Source organism: Bos indicus x Bos taurus, chromosome 25, assembly GCF_003369695.1.
Source record: "Bos indicus x Bos taurus breed Angus x Brahman F1 hybrid chromosome 25, Bos_hybrid_MaternalHap_v2.0, whole genome shotgun sequence".
NCBI classification, from domain to species: domain Eukaryota; kingdom Metazoa; phylum Chordata; class Mammalia; order Artiodactyla; family Bovidae; genus Bos; species Bos indicus x Bos taurus.
The window spans coordinates 15326152-15342032 of NC_040100.1; the positions used below are offsets into that span (position 1 = coordinate 15326152).

At 51.1% G+C, this 15881-nt stretch overlaps 2 protein-coding genes across 3 annotated transcripts; one reads left to right on the plus strand and one right to left on the minus strand.

Moving 5' to 3' along the window:
* Positions 1-285: 285 nt before the first annotated feature.
* BCKDK (branched chain ketoacid dehydrogenase kinase) lies at positions 286-4520 on the minus strand. The gene is made up of 12 exons (XM_027528323.1): positions 4414-4520; positions 3455-3824; positions 3260-3328; positions 3054-3164; positions 2723-2770; positions 2523-2642; positions 2345-2443; positions 2078-2151; positions 1614-1742; positions 1435-1524; positions 865-1023; positions 286-772 (listed from the first exon to the last, which is right to left on the minus strand). The coding sequence occupies exons 2-12, from the start codon at positions 3647-3649 to the stop codon at positions 628-630; spliced, it is 1239 nt and encodes a 412-aa protein (XP_027384124.1). The 5' UTR covers positions 3650-3824; positions 4414-4520; the 3' UTR covers positions 286-627.
* An 8880-nt stretch (positions 4521-13400) lies between these two features.
* On the plus strand, positions 13401-15800 carry VKORC1 (vitamin K epoxide reductase complex subunit 1). 2 transcript variants are annotated; one of them, XM_027527623.1, is made up of 3 exons: positions 13543-13772; positions 14785-14894; positions 15356-15800. In XM_027527623.1, the coding sequence occupies exons 1-3, from the start codon at positions 13600-13602 to the stop codon at positions 15562-15564; spliced, it is 492 nt and encodes a 163-aa protein (XP_027383424.1). In that variant the 5' UTR covers positions 13543-13599; the 3' UTR covers positions 15565-15800. The 2 variants fall into 2 exon arrangements, with proteins under 2 accessions (XP_027383425.1, XP_027383424.1); XM_027527624.1 differs by lacking the exon at positions 14785-14894 and having other exon boundaries at positions 13401-13772; positions 15356-15461.
* Positions 15801-15881: the final 81 nt, after the last annotated feature.

Sequence of the window (15881 nt, forward strand, 5' to 3'; positions counted from 1 at the left end):
CCTCTATGACCTGTGACTGCTGGGAAGAATCGGAACTGAGGCCTGAAGCTGGGCCAACCTGGGCCTTCCATATTGTCTGGGAGGCAGAAACATTTGGGAAATGAAATGAATGAGAGGTTTGCACAAACTGCCCGACTCATCCCCACTCCCGTTAAATTTACTGTGCAGGAAACCCAGGGCCAATTCTGTTCCTGGTCTGCCAGGCAGTGAGGATGGTTAAGAGACCAGGACATGAACTAGTTAAACCCAGGGTCCAGGGGACCTGAAAGAGGGCAGAAACAAAGGTTCATCTGCCCTCCCCACACATGGGGCCTGAGAGGGCATTCAAAATGTGAACTTTAATAACAAACAGCAGGTCAAAGTGGGGTTCCCCAGGAACGAGAATGACGGAGCTGGTGCGGGAGACCTCGAGGGTCCCCACTTCCTCCCCTCTAAGGCCTGGAGGCAGGGAAGCAGTGGACCCTATGGAAGAGGGCCGTTGCCTGGCTCCATGTAAGTCCACCTGTTTGGGGCCCTAAGACCCGAGATGCAGCAGTGTGGAGCAGGGTGGTACCCTGCCGGGTCCGGGAGGTCCTGGCAGGGAGTGTGGCCCAGCCTGGGTAGGCCAGCCGGCCTAGGGCTGCGAGGTCAGATGCGGAAGCTTTCTTCCCGGCCATCGATGTGACGGAGCCGTAGGTAGACATCTGTGCCAATGCCCTGCAGCGACTGCAGCCGAAGGGAACCACCGAGGTACTCTGCGTAGGCCCGCGAAGTGGGCAGCCCGAAGCCAAAGCTGGGGGTGGGCGGGGGGACAGGACACAGGCTTCAGAGGCTTGAGTCTCCTGGGCCCTCCCACCCCTCTGTTCTGGCCAGATGGGGCCTCACCCGTGCATGGGTCCTGACTGGCCACCACTGTGCAAGTCCAGGTGGCCAAAGAGGGGGCTGATCCGGGGGTCCTGGGTGCTGGCCTCAGCTGTAGTGAAGTGGTAGTCCATCACCCGATCCAGGTCTTTGTGAGCAATTCCCCCGCCCCGGTCTGAAATCCTGGCAGGATGACGGTAACGGGGATTTGGCTCAGCTTTGGTGGGGGTTCACTACCTCCCAAGCAGACAGTGAGTGCTAAGTCGGCCTTCCTGTCCCTTCCACCCACCCAAACATGGAATGTGGTCACCTGGACTCTTGGGCCTTGCTTTTTATAAGCTACTTTTCTCCACCCTCACTTCTGCCACTGACTGCTTAAACCTTCTCACAGGACTTGACATTTATTCTCTGCCCAGCACCATATTTCTGACTCTTTCCCTGCTCTGGGCCCCCCAGGGGCCCAGCTCACGGCAATCTCAGGACCAGAGATTGTCCTGAAACACTAAGTCTCACTAAGCTTGAGGTCATTCAGCAGATCAGAAACAGTGCCCAGAAACCCGCACCCATACCACCCAACTCACACCCAAGGCAAACCTGATGACGAGATCGATATCATTGTTGGCGATGGTGATGACGACATCTGGGACATTGTAGGGAGTGTCGAGGTGACTCTCCATTGTGGCTCTGTGCAAGGGGCCAAATACCAGTAGGTGGTGGTGCCCCGCCTCACCTTAGTTCCCATCTGCCCCCATCCAATACATCCAGCGGCCCACCTCATGGCGTTCTTGAGCAGCTCAGGTAGGATGTAGTCCAGTGGCATTGGGATGAAGGGGAAACGGGCAGCCACGTGTCCGTTGATGCGGACTCGGGGTGCATTGCCATACTTGTGCTCACACAGGCGTCTGTGGATAGGAGCAAGGGTTCAGATTCCAACCAGTGGGTCTCAACTGGAGCTGATTCTGTCCCCACCCTCCCAAGGACATTTTGCAATCCCTAGCAACATTTTTGTTTGCCACAACTGGGGAATATTACTGGCATCAAGTGAGTAGAAGCCAGGGATCCTTCTGAACATCCTAACAAGCACAGGCCAGCCCCTTACAGAAAAGAATAATCTGGCCCAAAATATGAACAGTACCACAGTTGAGAAATCCTGCCCTGGACCACATCCTGGGCAAGTGCTCAGACCCAGACCTTCCCTGCCCGATGATGTCCATTTCCTTAACCATTCTAGCCTCACCTGGCAAAGTCCACCCACTTTTCAATAATCTTCTTCGGTGACAGGCGAGTGCAGATGATGCCAACAAAGTCGGGCTGGTAGGAGAAAGAAGGTCAGGACCAGAGATCACCTCTACCCACATCTTGGGCAACAAAAGCTTGTAAACTCTAGACTATGGAAGCAGCCCCAGGGCTCTCCCCAGACCCATGGACCAGGTCCCCAGTCCAACGGGGCTCCTGGCTCAGCTCCCTCCGGTCCACTTGACATACTCAGGTCCTGGCGCCCCACCTTGTCCTCATGTAGTGCCAGATGGTGGGTGGCCAACATACGGATCCCAAGCCTTGAAGTCAACGTCTTGTCTAAGAAGTAACGGACGAGCTTCTCATCCTATAAAGAGCAGGCCTCAGAAACCTGGTGCCTTTCCCAGGACCCTACCAGGTCTGGGCCCACATTGTGCTGCCCTGACCTCTATGTACTTCCGGCTCTCACGCAGGCCTTCCGCTAAGAGGGTCACCACGTCCTTGTGGTCATCCAACAGCTGTCGCACCAGCTGGCAGTATCGGGCCTCATCCGCCTGGTCCTTGATCTGCAAGCCACGTAGTCGTGAGCGTGGGTGGTCCAGCCCTGACCTCTCAGCCCCTCACCCTGCCCTGGCCCAGCCCTCACCGGAGGGAAGTCTGTCAGCTTCTGGAAGGCACGGATGTACAGCTCGTGCTGCAAGGAAGAGGTGTTGGAATTCACAAGGATGCTTTGGGCACAGGTAGAGAACAGTCAGCCATGACCACCTATGGGGACTGCCATCCACCCCAGTTCATTGGGTTCCGAACCCATCATGGTCTTTCAAGTCTCCATGAAAGCTTGGGCCGAGTCCTCTAGGACTCAGAAACCTTTAGGCAGGTAGGTCTCTACCACTCTGGTTCCCTCTCCCTATCTGCCCCATGGGTGGTGGGCACACTGACTTAAGGTCCTTTCCTATGCCCCCTTGAGGCCATCTTACCACGTGCAGTATGGTGGGGTTGCAGCCAATGATGAAAGGAAGGCTGCGGAAGCCCTTGATGCGGTGAGCGATCCTCACTGGCAACTCCTGCTGCAAGTAGCGGGCACTTTTCTAGAAGAAAGAGAAGAGGGAAGTTAAGGCCAGGGGCTGGGGGGCTGGGTCAGAGCTCCAGGGCCCAAGAGCAAAACAAGAAGCAGGAATCTTACCAGGAGGTGACTGCCATCCTGGGAGCGGCCTGAATAGAGCATCATGGTTGGAGTGAGGCGGACTGAAGGCTGAAGGGACAGAGGGCCTTTGAGCATAGTATCTCCAACGCCCTGCCCCCAGCCATATTAGCTTCACCCCTTCCCCGGACACCCACTCCAGCTCCAGACCCAGGCCTCACCGCCCTAGCTGCACACCTTCTCCGCTGCGACGTCAATGGCTGACTGGTTGTAAAAGGAGGTGACGGTCTTAGAGCGCTCCCGTGCCATTTCCACATGGTGGGTATCAGTGGCTGATGTGGAGCGGGCCCGGAGCGAGAGTGCGGGCCCCAAGAGAGGCCGGAGGGGTGGCCCGCCCCGGGGTCCGCTCCCCAGCACCGAAGCCAGTATCATCGTTCTGTTCCTTTGAACTGGACTGGGTGGCCAGTAGGGCTGAGGACCCGATAGACGGAGGCGACCCCAAAACTGGGCAAGAAGGATGTGGGTAGGCAGGGACTCTTCTCTGACTTCAGGGGTGAGCGCCGGTTGACGATGCTGACCAGCTCAGCCTCCGGGGAGCAGCTCCCATCTACCAAGGCGGGGAAAGGGGTAGTTGTACGGATCTGAATCCAGAAGTGCCCTCTCTCTACGTGAGCACAGGTATAATCAGATTTGACCATCTCTGCCCAACCCCTTCAACCATCTCCCCAAACACACACACACACACAGGGAGAGCCTGGATCACCTTGCTTTCTGGAGTTACTATTCTTCAATCTAAGGCTCTATCTGGTAGCTTGGAGGGGAGGGGATCCTTAGACCAGTCCAGCCCGAAACCTTGCCCCTGATCTCTCGGATCCGCTGCCCCTCGTTCAAGGGGCGGGGCTGACCCCTAATCCGGCCCCTTCAGACCCCGACTGGGGTCTGGCCTGCATACGTGTGGCACAAAGAATTGTGCACCGAGGTTTGGCTGCATGGAAGCAGCGGCTCGGGAGTCCCCATCTAGGTCCCTCCCTCCGCAGGGCCACTTGGTTCAGCCCAGATCTCCCCCATATGCTAGATGCTGGTCCCCCCACCCCCGCCCTCCACGCGCGCTCCAACGATCCAGGGCAAAGGCGGAGGGTGTGGTCAAGTGATGCGAAGCCTTAGCGGGCATGGTCTGCGCAGGTCGCTCCCCTTACCGCTGGGCCAGAGCCAGGGCCAGGGTCCGAGCGGTACAGGCCAACAGTCGACCGGGCCGGGCGAGCCTAGCCGCCTGCGCCCTCTGCCGCCGTGACGTCGCGTGGGCTATGGGCGCCCGGTGCCTCCTGGGAGTTGTAGTTTGGAGCAGAGGACTCGCACCTCGCGCCCAGCCCGGAGAAGTTATGTCCCTGCTCCTAGACCCCCCAAATAACCCCAGAGTTACCTAGTCTCTCTGGGAAGCGGGCCCTCGGGAAAGAAATGGGACAGGGCGAGAATACCCTGAGATGCAACGTGCACAGACCAAACGCTATCTGGATTCCCTCTCTGAGGTCTGGTCCTTCTCCTCAAGGTCTTGACTCATTTGTGGAAAACCAAAGTGCCTGGTTCAAAACCCAGCTCAGTCATTCACTATCTGGGGCAAGTTACTTAAATTACTCAATACTTTAATTCCTGTCTTGGTAAAATGAAGTTGTATCAACCTTGGGGTTGTGCGGTTACATGAATTTATCCATGTAAAGTGCCTAGAATAGTGCTGGGCATGGAATTAACACTATATTAGCTATTGTTATTAATATTATTACTAATTAATATCAGCAACAAACACTGATTAGGTGACATTCTGGGCTAGGAGAGATTTGGTCTTGAGTTAATAGACCCTTCTCAACCTGTAGAGGAAGATAGACAATTGATGGACAATAGATAGACAATTGATACACGTGCAGTGTGAATAGGACTCAGCCACGCCTGGGAGCTGGAATGGGAAGGGCATATCATGACAGAGAAGAGCATGGAGCCATGTGGAGTCTGAGAGGAGAGGGGCTGAATGAGGTGACCAGACCTGTATTTGTCCTGAGGTGGTAAGAAGTTATTGAGGGATTTTAACGGAATAGATCTGCGCCTTAGAACCCTTTGGCTACAGTAATTAGGATGTGAGACCAAATGCAGAGAGCCTAGTGAAAAGACAATTTTTTTTTCCCCCAAGCAGGAGATGATGGGAGAGAGACTTTTCAGTGTGTTTATGTGTGCTTGAACTGACTGGATTCTAAATATTTTAAAAAATTAAAGAAGCAAGTAAAGCGGGAGATGTCTTTGAAGCTATCTTTTTTTTTTTTTTTTCCTTTTTCAGCTGCGACCTACCGCTTGCGGAATCTTGGTTCCGGGACCAGGGATTTAACCTGGGCCCTCCGCAGTGAAAGCTGGACCCTTTACCACCAGCTGGCCTGCCTGAGGAATTGGCTGGAAAGTCTGCACAGATCATGAGGAAGGGGCTCCCTGAGTCTCTGGATTTCCCCTTTGCCCCTCATCTCCACACCATTCCCACTCTCTTTTCCCGAATCCTGGCGCTATCCTGGAGTGAAGCCGGAGGAGGCTGGAGGCAGGCAGGGCTTGAGCCAGTAGAAGAAGGGAGAGGGGAGGATGCTTCCTGTGGGAGGCCAGCGTGCCCATTGAGGCAAAGAAGTGCTTGTAGTGTGCCAGAACTCTGCGCTCACGTGGCCGCGGCGAGGCCGGGAATGCGGGAGACGGCTGCTGTCAGAGTCTGCAGACATCCGGGAAGAGCCTCACCTCGTTTGACCCTGAACGCTGGCCCAGAGCCCGGCCGGGACTCGCTGCTGCCTCCCGGCGGTGGAGGTTGGACATGCACCACCACGAGTGCCCCCTTCCAGTCAGGCCCTTGTTTATGAGATTGACATGTGTTCGTTTCATCTTCGTAACAGTACCTCTGAGGTAGGTACTATTAATATCCTTATTTTTCACAGGACGGGATAGAGGCCCAGAAAGATTATACGGGAGATTTCCCTGATGGTCAGTGGTTAAGACTACTTGCTCCAGATACATGGGACCCAGGTTCAATCCCTGGTCAGGGAAAGAGATCCTGCATGCCAGCAAGGAAGATTTCATCGTGCCCCAACTAAGGCCCGGTGCAGCCAAATAAATTTTTTAAAAAGAGATTAAATAACTTGTCCCCTCCTTCCTCTCTGTCCTTACCTCCCATTACACTGGCCCACCTATTTCCCCCTAAACATACTTAGGCACATTCCACCTCTCAGGAGCTGTTTCCTCCATTTAGAACACCGTTCCCCTCCACATAGCTTACTCCCTCACCTCCTCTAAGCTTTTGCCCAAGTGTCAGTTGGACAAAGCCCAACTTGATAATCCGATTTAAAATTGCAATCGCCCCCATTCCCCTCTGGTTAGTATGGCTTCCCGGGTAGATCAGATCAGATCAGATCAGTCGCTCAGTCGTGTCCGACTCTTAGCGACCCCATGAATCGCAGCACGCCAGTAAGGCTATTGGTAAAGAGCCTGCCTGCCAATGCAGGAGACCTAAGAGATGTGGGTTTGATCCCTGGGTCGGGAAGATCCCCTGGAGAAGGAAATGACAACCCACTCCAGTATTCTTGCCTGAAAAATCCCATGGACAGAGGGGTCTGGAGGACTACAGTCTATAAGGTCCCACAGAGTGGGACATGACTGAGCAACTTAGTAGCAGTAGCAGCCATTCCCCTCACACTGCTTTACTCAGTTATTTATTTATTTGGCTGGACTTCAAGGCTTTTGGGCTCTTAGTTCTGGGACCAGGGACTGAACCATGACCCCCTTCAGTGAAAAATGCTGAGTTCTAACCACTGGACTGCCAGGGAATTTCTTCTGCTCTACTCTTTATTTCATCCAGAGCATTTATCACCAACAACATATTATATGAATTTATTATATTAATTACTCATTTTTTTCCCTGAAATGTAAGACCAATGTATGAATATTTGTCTGCTATACTGATTTATCTTGTGCCCCTAACACAGTCTCTGGCATGTAACAGGTGCTCAATAAACATTTGTTAAATCAATGAAAGAAATATTGGGCTTTCTTCTCTGAGCTGTTGAAAGGCAGAGTGACAAAGCTACATCTTTATTTTGTTTTTTGTTTTTATTTTTAAAGGATCACTTTGATTGTTGCATGGAGAATGTATGTTGGGGTGACGGACAAATATCTGAGAGACCAGAGAGGAGGCTACTACATTTGTCTAGGTAGGAGCTGATGATGGTTTGGGTCAAGGTAGTGGTCTGCATAAATTACCAGGAGTGAGAGAGATGTCCAGGAGGAGTGGTTTGGGTGGACTGGGGGAGGCCAAGGTTAAAATGGGAAACCCCAGAGAAGAGCCAGATTTGGAGAAGGTAAAGAGCTTAGTTTGCCCTTTGTAAACCGTTCAGATTTTATCTTTTTAAACTAATTTTTATTGGAGTATAATTGCTTTACAACGTTGTTAGTTTCTACTATGCTGCTGCTGTTAAGTCGCTTCAGTCGTGTCCGACTCTGTGCGACCCCATAGATGGCAGCCCACCAGGCTCCCCCATCCCTGGGATTCTCTAGGCAAGAATACTGAAGTGGGTTGCCATTTCCTTCTCCAATGCATGAAAGTGAAAAGTGAAAGTGAAGTCGCTCAGTCGTGTCATACTCAGTGACCCCATGGACTGCAGCCTACCAGGCTCCTCTGTCCATGGGATTTTCCAGGCAAGAGTACTGGAGTGGGGTGCCATTGCCTTCTCCAGTTTCTACTATACAGCAAAGTAAATCAGCTATATATTCTACTATACAGCAAAGTAAATCAGCTATATGTATACATACATCTCCTCTTTTGGGGATTTCCTTTAGGTCACCATAGAGCACTGAATAGAATTCCCTGAGCTATACAGTAGGCTCTCATTAATTATCTATGTTATGTGCATGAGTGCTCAGTCGTGTCCAACTCTTTGTGACCCCATGGACTGCAGCCCGTCGGTCATCTGTCCGTGGGATTTCCCAGGCAAGAGTACTGGACTGGATTGCCATTTGCTCCCCCAGCGGATCTTTTCAACCCAGGGATCAAACTTGGGTCTCCCATGTCTCCTGCATTGAGGGGGATTCTTTACCACTGAGCCACCTGGGACTCTATTTTTATACACAGTATCAGTAGTGTGGGGCTTCCCTTGTGGCTCAGTTGGTAAAGAATCTATCTGCAATGCAGGAGACCTGGGTTCGATCTCTGGATTGGGAAGATCCCCTGGAGAAGGAAATGGCAACCTACTCCAGTATTCTTGCCTGGAGGAGTCCATGGACAGAGGAGCTGGGCAGGCTATAGTCCATGGGATCGCAAAGAGTCGGACACAACTGTGCGACTAACTTTCACTTTTTCATCAGTACTGTATATAGTCAATCCCCAAGTCCCAATTCATCCCACCACACCCCCTTTCCCCTCTTGATGTTCATATGTTTATTCTCTATATCTATGTCTCTATTTCTGTTTTTGTGTGTGGGGGGAGGGTTGTTGGAGTTTTTTGAGCTGTGATAAGTCTTCATGATGGCACATGGGCTTTTCGTTACACTGACTTCTCCTGTTGCAGGGTTCGGGCTCTCTAGTTGAGGCATTAGGGCTTAGTTGCCCCACGGCATGTGGAATCTTAGTTCCCTGACTAGGGATCAACCTGGGTCCCCTACCTTGGAAGACAGATCCTTAAACTCTAAACCACTATATTGTTTTGCAAATAAGATCATCTATACCATTGTCTAGTTTCCACACATATGCATTAATAAATGATATGTGTTACTCTTTCTGACTCACTTCACTCTGTAAGACAGCCTCTAGATCCATCCATGTCTCCACAAATGACCCAATATCATTTCTTTTTATAGCTGAGTAACATAGGAGCTCAGTTTTGAGTGTGTTGCATTTCATCAGATTGACCTGTGAGAATATCCAGATGAAGAGGTCCTAGAAGTGTTTCTACTATGGGGTTTGGAACCCAGGATCAAGATCTGGGCTCAGAGCTCAGAAGCTGTAATCTGTATGGAGTAAGAGAAGACGTGGGTGGAGAAAAATCTGCCTCATGTGGCAATTTGTATTTCCCATAGATGCTGCACCCCACACACCCACATGAACTTCTCTTTTTTTAAAAATTAATTAATTATATATTTATTTATGGCTGTACTTGGTCTTCAGTATTGTGCATGGGCTTTCTCTAGTCGAGGTGAGCAGGGGCTACTCTTTGTTTCAGTGTTCTGGCTTCTCATTGCTGTGGCTTCTCTTGTTCCAGAGTACGGGCTCTAGGGTGTGTGGGCTTCAATAGTTGCAGCACATGGATTCTAGAGCTCAGGCTCAGTAGTTGTGGTGCCTGGGCTTAGTTGCTCCACAGTATGTAGAATCTTCCCAGACCAGGAGTCAAATCTGTTTCCCTGGCATTGGCAGGTGGATTCCCATCTACTGCATCACCAAGAAAGTCCCTGAACTTCTTAGTTCATGATTTTGAGCCTTCTCTTATCAAGAGGTGAAGTTCTGATTTCCTTCCCATTTGTTCTAAGCAGATTTGTGATTACAGTGGAAGGGATACTAAATGATGATGTATGAAGCTAGATCATAAAAGATGATACAGCTGCTACTTGGTTCCCTGGAGAACTTTTACTGGAGACCTGAGTAGTCACATAAGCAATCTAATTGCCCTGTATTTTTAAATTATTTATTTTTTGGTAGTCATTATTTTGGCCATATAGGACCCTAGCTCCCCAACCAGGGATCGAACCCATGCCCTCTGCATTGGAAGCACATAGTCCTGACCATTGGACTACCACAGGAGTCCCTGATTGCCCTGTATTAATTATCTGTTGTTGTGTGACAAATTACCCTCACAATATAGCAGTTCAAAACAATAAATATTTATTATCTCACACACTTTCTTTGGGTTAGGAATTAGGCAAACATGGCAGCTGACTTCACCCAGAGTGGGTGATCTAAAAGGGAGCAAGATGGAAGCCACAATATCCTAATAACAGCCTCCAAACTCATAAACCATCATGTCTGCATTATCCCATTGGGCCAGGTCAGCCCTATTTAGGGTGGGAAGAAATTACACAATGGTATGTATACCAGGAGGTGGAAATCATGGAAGACAGTTTTGGAAACTGGTTGCTGTGGCCTGGAGTCTGCCATGCTGTGAGGAAGCCCTAAGTAGCCCCTATGGAGGAGTGCCTACATGGATTTACAGAGAGTCCCTGAGGCTACACGAAGGGGAGGGGGCATAATTCTTTGGTAGCTCAGTGCTAAAGAATCCCCCTGCCAGTGCAGGGGACACGGGCCAGGAAGATCTATCCCACATGCCACGGAGCAACTAAGCCCTTGCACCACAACTCCTGAGCCTGTGCTGTAGAGCCCTCGCATCACAATTATTGAAGCCTGTGAGCTTAGAGCCCGTGCAACAAGAGAAGCCACCATAATGAGAACCCCTCACACTGCAACTAGAGAGTAGCCTCCATTCGCCACAACTAGAGAAAAGCCCACTCGCAGCAACAAAAACCCAGCACAGCCAAAAACAAAGAAGAGAGAGAGAAGCCAAGTTATCAGCCTCCCATTGCTCCAATATTAGTCATCATCGGACTGCAGTTATGTGAGCCAGTACTGCCCAGGCAAAATTCTCACATCGAATTCCTAACTCTTAAAAACTGAGAGAAAATGAAAAGGTTGTTTCTCTTCAGTCTTTATTTTTGTGGTAATTTGTTAAACAGCAGTAAGACCTCAATGAATCCCACCTCCCTGTATTTATATCCCTCTGGAGTCTCTTCCCACATTAAACAGAGCTGACCTGACCCAATAAGATAAATGACAACGTGTGACTTTCAAGGCTGAGTCATAAAGATACTGTGGTTTCCACCTTACTCCCTCTTGTGAAGTCGTGAAGTCGATCAGTCGTGTCCGACTCTTTGTGACCCCATGGACTGTAGCCCACCAGGCTCCTCCATCCATGGAATTTTCTAGGCAAGAGTACTGGAGTGGGGTGCCATTGCCTTCTCCAGGGGATCTTCCCAACCCAGGGATCGAACCCAGGTCTCCCACACTGTGGGCAGACGCTTTACCATCTGAGCCACCAGGGAATTTTACTCCCTCTTAGATCACTCATTTGGGAAGAAGTCAGCCACAAATAATAGGAACACGCCAGAAAACTGTGGAAAGAGCTGAGAAACTGGCCTAAGTCATAGTGCTCTGTACTAGATTCCTATTGCTGCTATAACAAATTACCACAAACTTAGTAGCTTAAAACTACATGAACTTATTATCTTATAGTCCTGGAGTTCAGAAGTCTGGCATGGGTCTCACTGAGCTAAAATCAGGATGGCAATAGTTCCTTTCTGGGGAAGTCCCTGGAGATCCAGTGATTAGGACTTTGCCAGTGGTTAGGACTTTGCACCTCCACTTCGGGAGCAGGGATTTGGTGCCTGGTTAGGGAACTAGGATCCTGCAAGCCATGTTGTGAAGCCAAAAAACAAAACAACAACAAAAACTTCCTCTCTGCAGGCTCTAGAGGAGAATCCATTTCTTTAACTTTTCCTGCTGCTAGAGACCACCCACATTCCCTAGCTCATGACCCCTTTCCTCCATGTTCAAAGCCAGCAACATTGATCTCTTTTTGCTTTTCTTCAGTAGTCACACCGCCTTCTGACTCTTCTGCTGCTCTCACTTTTAAGGACCCTTGTGATGACATTGGACCCATAGGATAATCTGTTTTAAAATCAGCAGATTAGTAGCCTTCATTCCACATGCAATCTTAATTCCCATTTGCCATGTAAACTAATATGTCCACAGGTCCCAAGAATTAGGGCACCGACATCTTTGGGAGCCTGGAGAAGGGAATGGCAACCCATTCCAGTATTCTTGCCTGGAGAATTCCATAGACAGAAGAGCCTGGAGAGCTATAGTCCATGGGGTCACATAGAGTCAGACATGATTGAGCAACTGATACACACACAACACACACACACATCTTTAAGAGCCATTATTCCACTGACCACATTGTCTGGAAGAGGAGTAGGCCTGAGAAGAAGCAGCCAGGGAGGGAGGAGGGCCATTTAGAAGAGTGAAATATAACAAAAGCCAGAGGAAGACAGGGTTCCCAGGAAGGATTAATACTGTTGGGAATCAAGCATGATAAGAACTGAAAAATATTCGTTGAATTTAGCTTCCTGGTGATACTAGTTATCAGGGGAGTACCAGGGGCAGGAGCTAGTTTATGTTGTGTTGGGCAGCAAGGAAAATGTAAGGAAGTAAAGACTGAGAGTGTAAAATCTTCTGGAAAAAAAAAAACAAAAACAAAACTTGATTGTAAAGGGGTATTTATTGCAGCTTCTAAAATGGGGCGGGGGGGGGAGTTCCAATGCAAATGGAAGGAAGGGGAGGTATAGATGAGGTGTGTGTGTGTGTGTGTGTGTGCCCTCAGTCGTGTCCAACTTTTTGTGACCTGTAGCCCGCTCGGCTCCTCTATCCATGGAATTTTCCAGGTAAGGATACTGGAACAGGCTGCCATTTCCTATTCCAGAGGATCTTCCCGACCCAAGGATGGAATCTGGGTCTCTTGCACCTCCTGCATCGGCAGGCAGATTGTTTACCACTGCGCCACGCGGAAAGCCTATCCCGGGTGAGATGGCTCGTTAATAAATACTGTGTGTGAAAGGGAGAGGTCAGCTAGCCCGTCAAAGCCTTCGAATGGAGGGACTGTTGGGTTGATCTGGGCTCAGGTTTCGCCAGGTGGCGCCACAATAGAACAGAGGTTAGGATACTGTCCAGGATATGGCGAAGCTGATGGAGCTGGGAATGTAGGAGAGAGACGTAGATATCGGCCAGCAAGAGGCGCTGGTGCAGCAGGAAGGAATGGCTGGGCAAACTAGGCGGATTGGAGGCTATGCTGTCAGATAATTTTAGGGAAAACGCTTGGTTCTTGATGAGATCGCAGTATGCCCTGGATTCCCTGATCCGCTGATCTCTAGTTCCAGGATTCTCCAAAGTTAAAACAGGGCTTGGACTAGAGTAAACGCTATATATTGTTAGCCCGATTAATATAACTTGTAAAACTCCGGAGATTTCATTATCCTTGAGGCACTGCAGCCGCCCGGACTACAATTCCCATCATGCCTGGCAGGCCGTCAAATCCGTAAATACCCAAGTCCCTTAATCGGTTTTCCAGTCCCAGCATTCCTCAACTGTTTTCCTACCGCGGCAACACGCTTGCCAAATCATAGGAACAACCAATTAGATCAGGGAGTGCGAGACCAGTAGGCCAATCGTTCAGTCAGAGGGGCGGGAGCGGGCGTGGTCAAATCCGGCCCCGCCCCTGCCCCGTGGCCAGTTAGTTTCCGGCTGAGGCTTCCTTCGGGCAGGACCTGAAGACATGGGCGCTACCTGGCGGAGTCCGGGGTGGGTGCGGCTCGCGCTCTGCCTCGCGGGTTTAGTGCTCTCTCTCTACGCGCTGCACGTGAAGGCGGCGCGCGCCCGGGACCGGGATTACCGCGCGCTCTGCGACGTGGGCACTGCCATCAGCTGTTCGCGCGTCTTCTCCTCCAGGTACACGGGGAGTGGAGGGCTTGGGGGACCGCTGCTCGTGGGAGCGGTGCATGGGGTCCAGGTGTGCATGGCAGCCAGGCTGCCAGATCAATCGGGGGTTGGGGTTCCCGGGGAGCGGACGCGCGGGACCAGGCTGCTCAAGGGAGCGTTGCCTGGAGAAACGAGTGTGTCCGAGATAGGAGTGTGGGGCTAAGGGGACAGATAGTTCTGGGGACTGGGGTTATTCGAGGGAATACATGTGAATCCTGATAACAAGGAATAACAGTGACCGGGCAGGACACAGGGAGATAGGGTCGAGTGTAGGAACTGATTATGGTCTTAAGGATGGGCGTGCCTGGCGACAAGGTGGCCAGGTCTGGTTATGCTTGAGGATACAGGGTTTGTGGGATGACCTGAGACAGAAGAGGGAAGAGTGTGGAGGGGGCGCTGGAGATTTAAGGGTCCAAGGCAGAGAGATTCTGTCTTGGTTTCCCAGTCTCTGGTAACTCTGTAAAATAAGATGAAGGGTTATACGCACCTTACCACCCTAGGATTTATTGAAAGTCTAGGATGAAAAGAAGAGCCTATGGGAGAGCCATGGCCAGGCCTGACCTGGGGATGGGGGAGGACAGGGGCAGTGACATGGAATCCTGCCTTGGCCAAAGAAAGGCTATGCTCGGAGGTCACTGACCCTTGGACTCATGTAGGGGTTGGGGGAAGGGTGAGATGGGGAAGGACAGCCCAACTGGCTTCTTGGAAATAACCCAGGATAGGGCTCAGGGCACTGAGTTGATACTCCTAACTTAGGCCCTCCCCTCCACCAGGTGTGGGCTTCCCTGGTAGCTCAGACAGTAAAGCGTCTGCCTACAATGAGAGAGACCCGGGTTCGATCCCTGAGTTGGGAAGATCCCCTGGAGAAGGAAATGGCAACCCACTCCAGTATTCATGCCAGGTTCCGAGGAGCCTGGTGGGCTACAGTCCATGGGGTCACAGAGTCGTACACGACTGAGTGACTTCACTTTACTTCCACCAGGTGGGGCCGTGGCTTCGGACTGGTGGAACACGTGCTGGGCAAAGACAGCATCCTCAATCAATCCAACAGCATATTTGGTTGCATCTTCTACACACTGCAGTTGTTGTTAGGTGAGTGGCCTCACCCTCTTGTGACAGCCCCCTTCCCCTCTTGGCCAGCCCAGCCGAAACTCTTGCAGTCTTGGTGACCCAGACATCTGATGGCCAACTAACTGCGCATCACTGAGCACCAAGGAGGTGGGAATTTATAGGGGTCTTTACTGTCAGAACCATAGGGCCCTTAGAGATTTCCCAGGAGCCCGGTTTTCTAGAAAAGACTCCCTTCTGGGGGAAACCCAAGGGTTGCTGTCTCTCATCTCACATAGAGCTCAGCAGGAAAATTCACTATTTTGGTCCCAGGGATCGTTGAACACGTAGGAGAACCAGGGTCTTGGTGAGGCCTGTCTGAGCTGCTCATTTTAGAGGCTCTTTCCCCAGTAGCCCCTGCTGTCTGGGCGGCACCATGGAGTCATGGCATGTTCTAGTAATGGCTAGTTGCCAAAGCCTACATCTGCCCCTTTTCTGCTTTACAGGCTGCCTGCAGGGCCGCTGGGCATCTGTTCTACTGAGGTTGAGTTGCTTGGTGTCTCTAGCTGGTTCTGTGTACCTGGCCTGGATCCTGTTCTTCGTGCTCTATGATTTCTGCATCGTTTGCATCACTACTTATGCCATCAATGTGGGCCTGACGGTGCTCAGTTTCCGGGAGGTCCAGGGACCCCAGGGCAAGGTCAAGGGGCACTGAGCCCTCACCCCAAGCCAGAGTGACCTTTGCCCAAGAAGGCCACGTCTGGGTCCTTGGAAGAGTCTGCACGTTGCCCTGCCATACTCCGACACAGGACAATGGACCAGACATGCCACAGTTTGCTACCTTAGTGCCTCTGTTTCTGTTCCCAAAGCTGATTTCCAAAGCTCCTGCTGTTGCTCCAGGAGGGAAGTTTCGGAGCAATAAAATTTCTTAAATAAATTGGCCAAATCTGAGCCATCTGTCTGCCAGGGACCTTAGTATTGGGCTTCCCCTGATCTTTCCTCCTCTGGGACTGGAAGATATGAGTCAGAGGG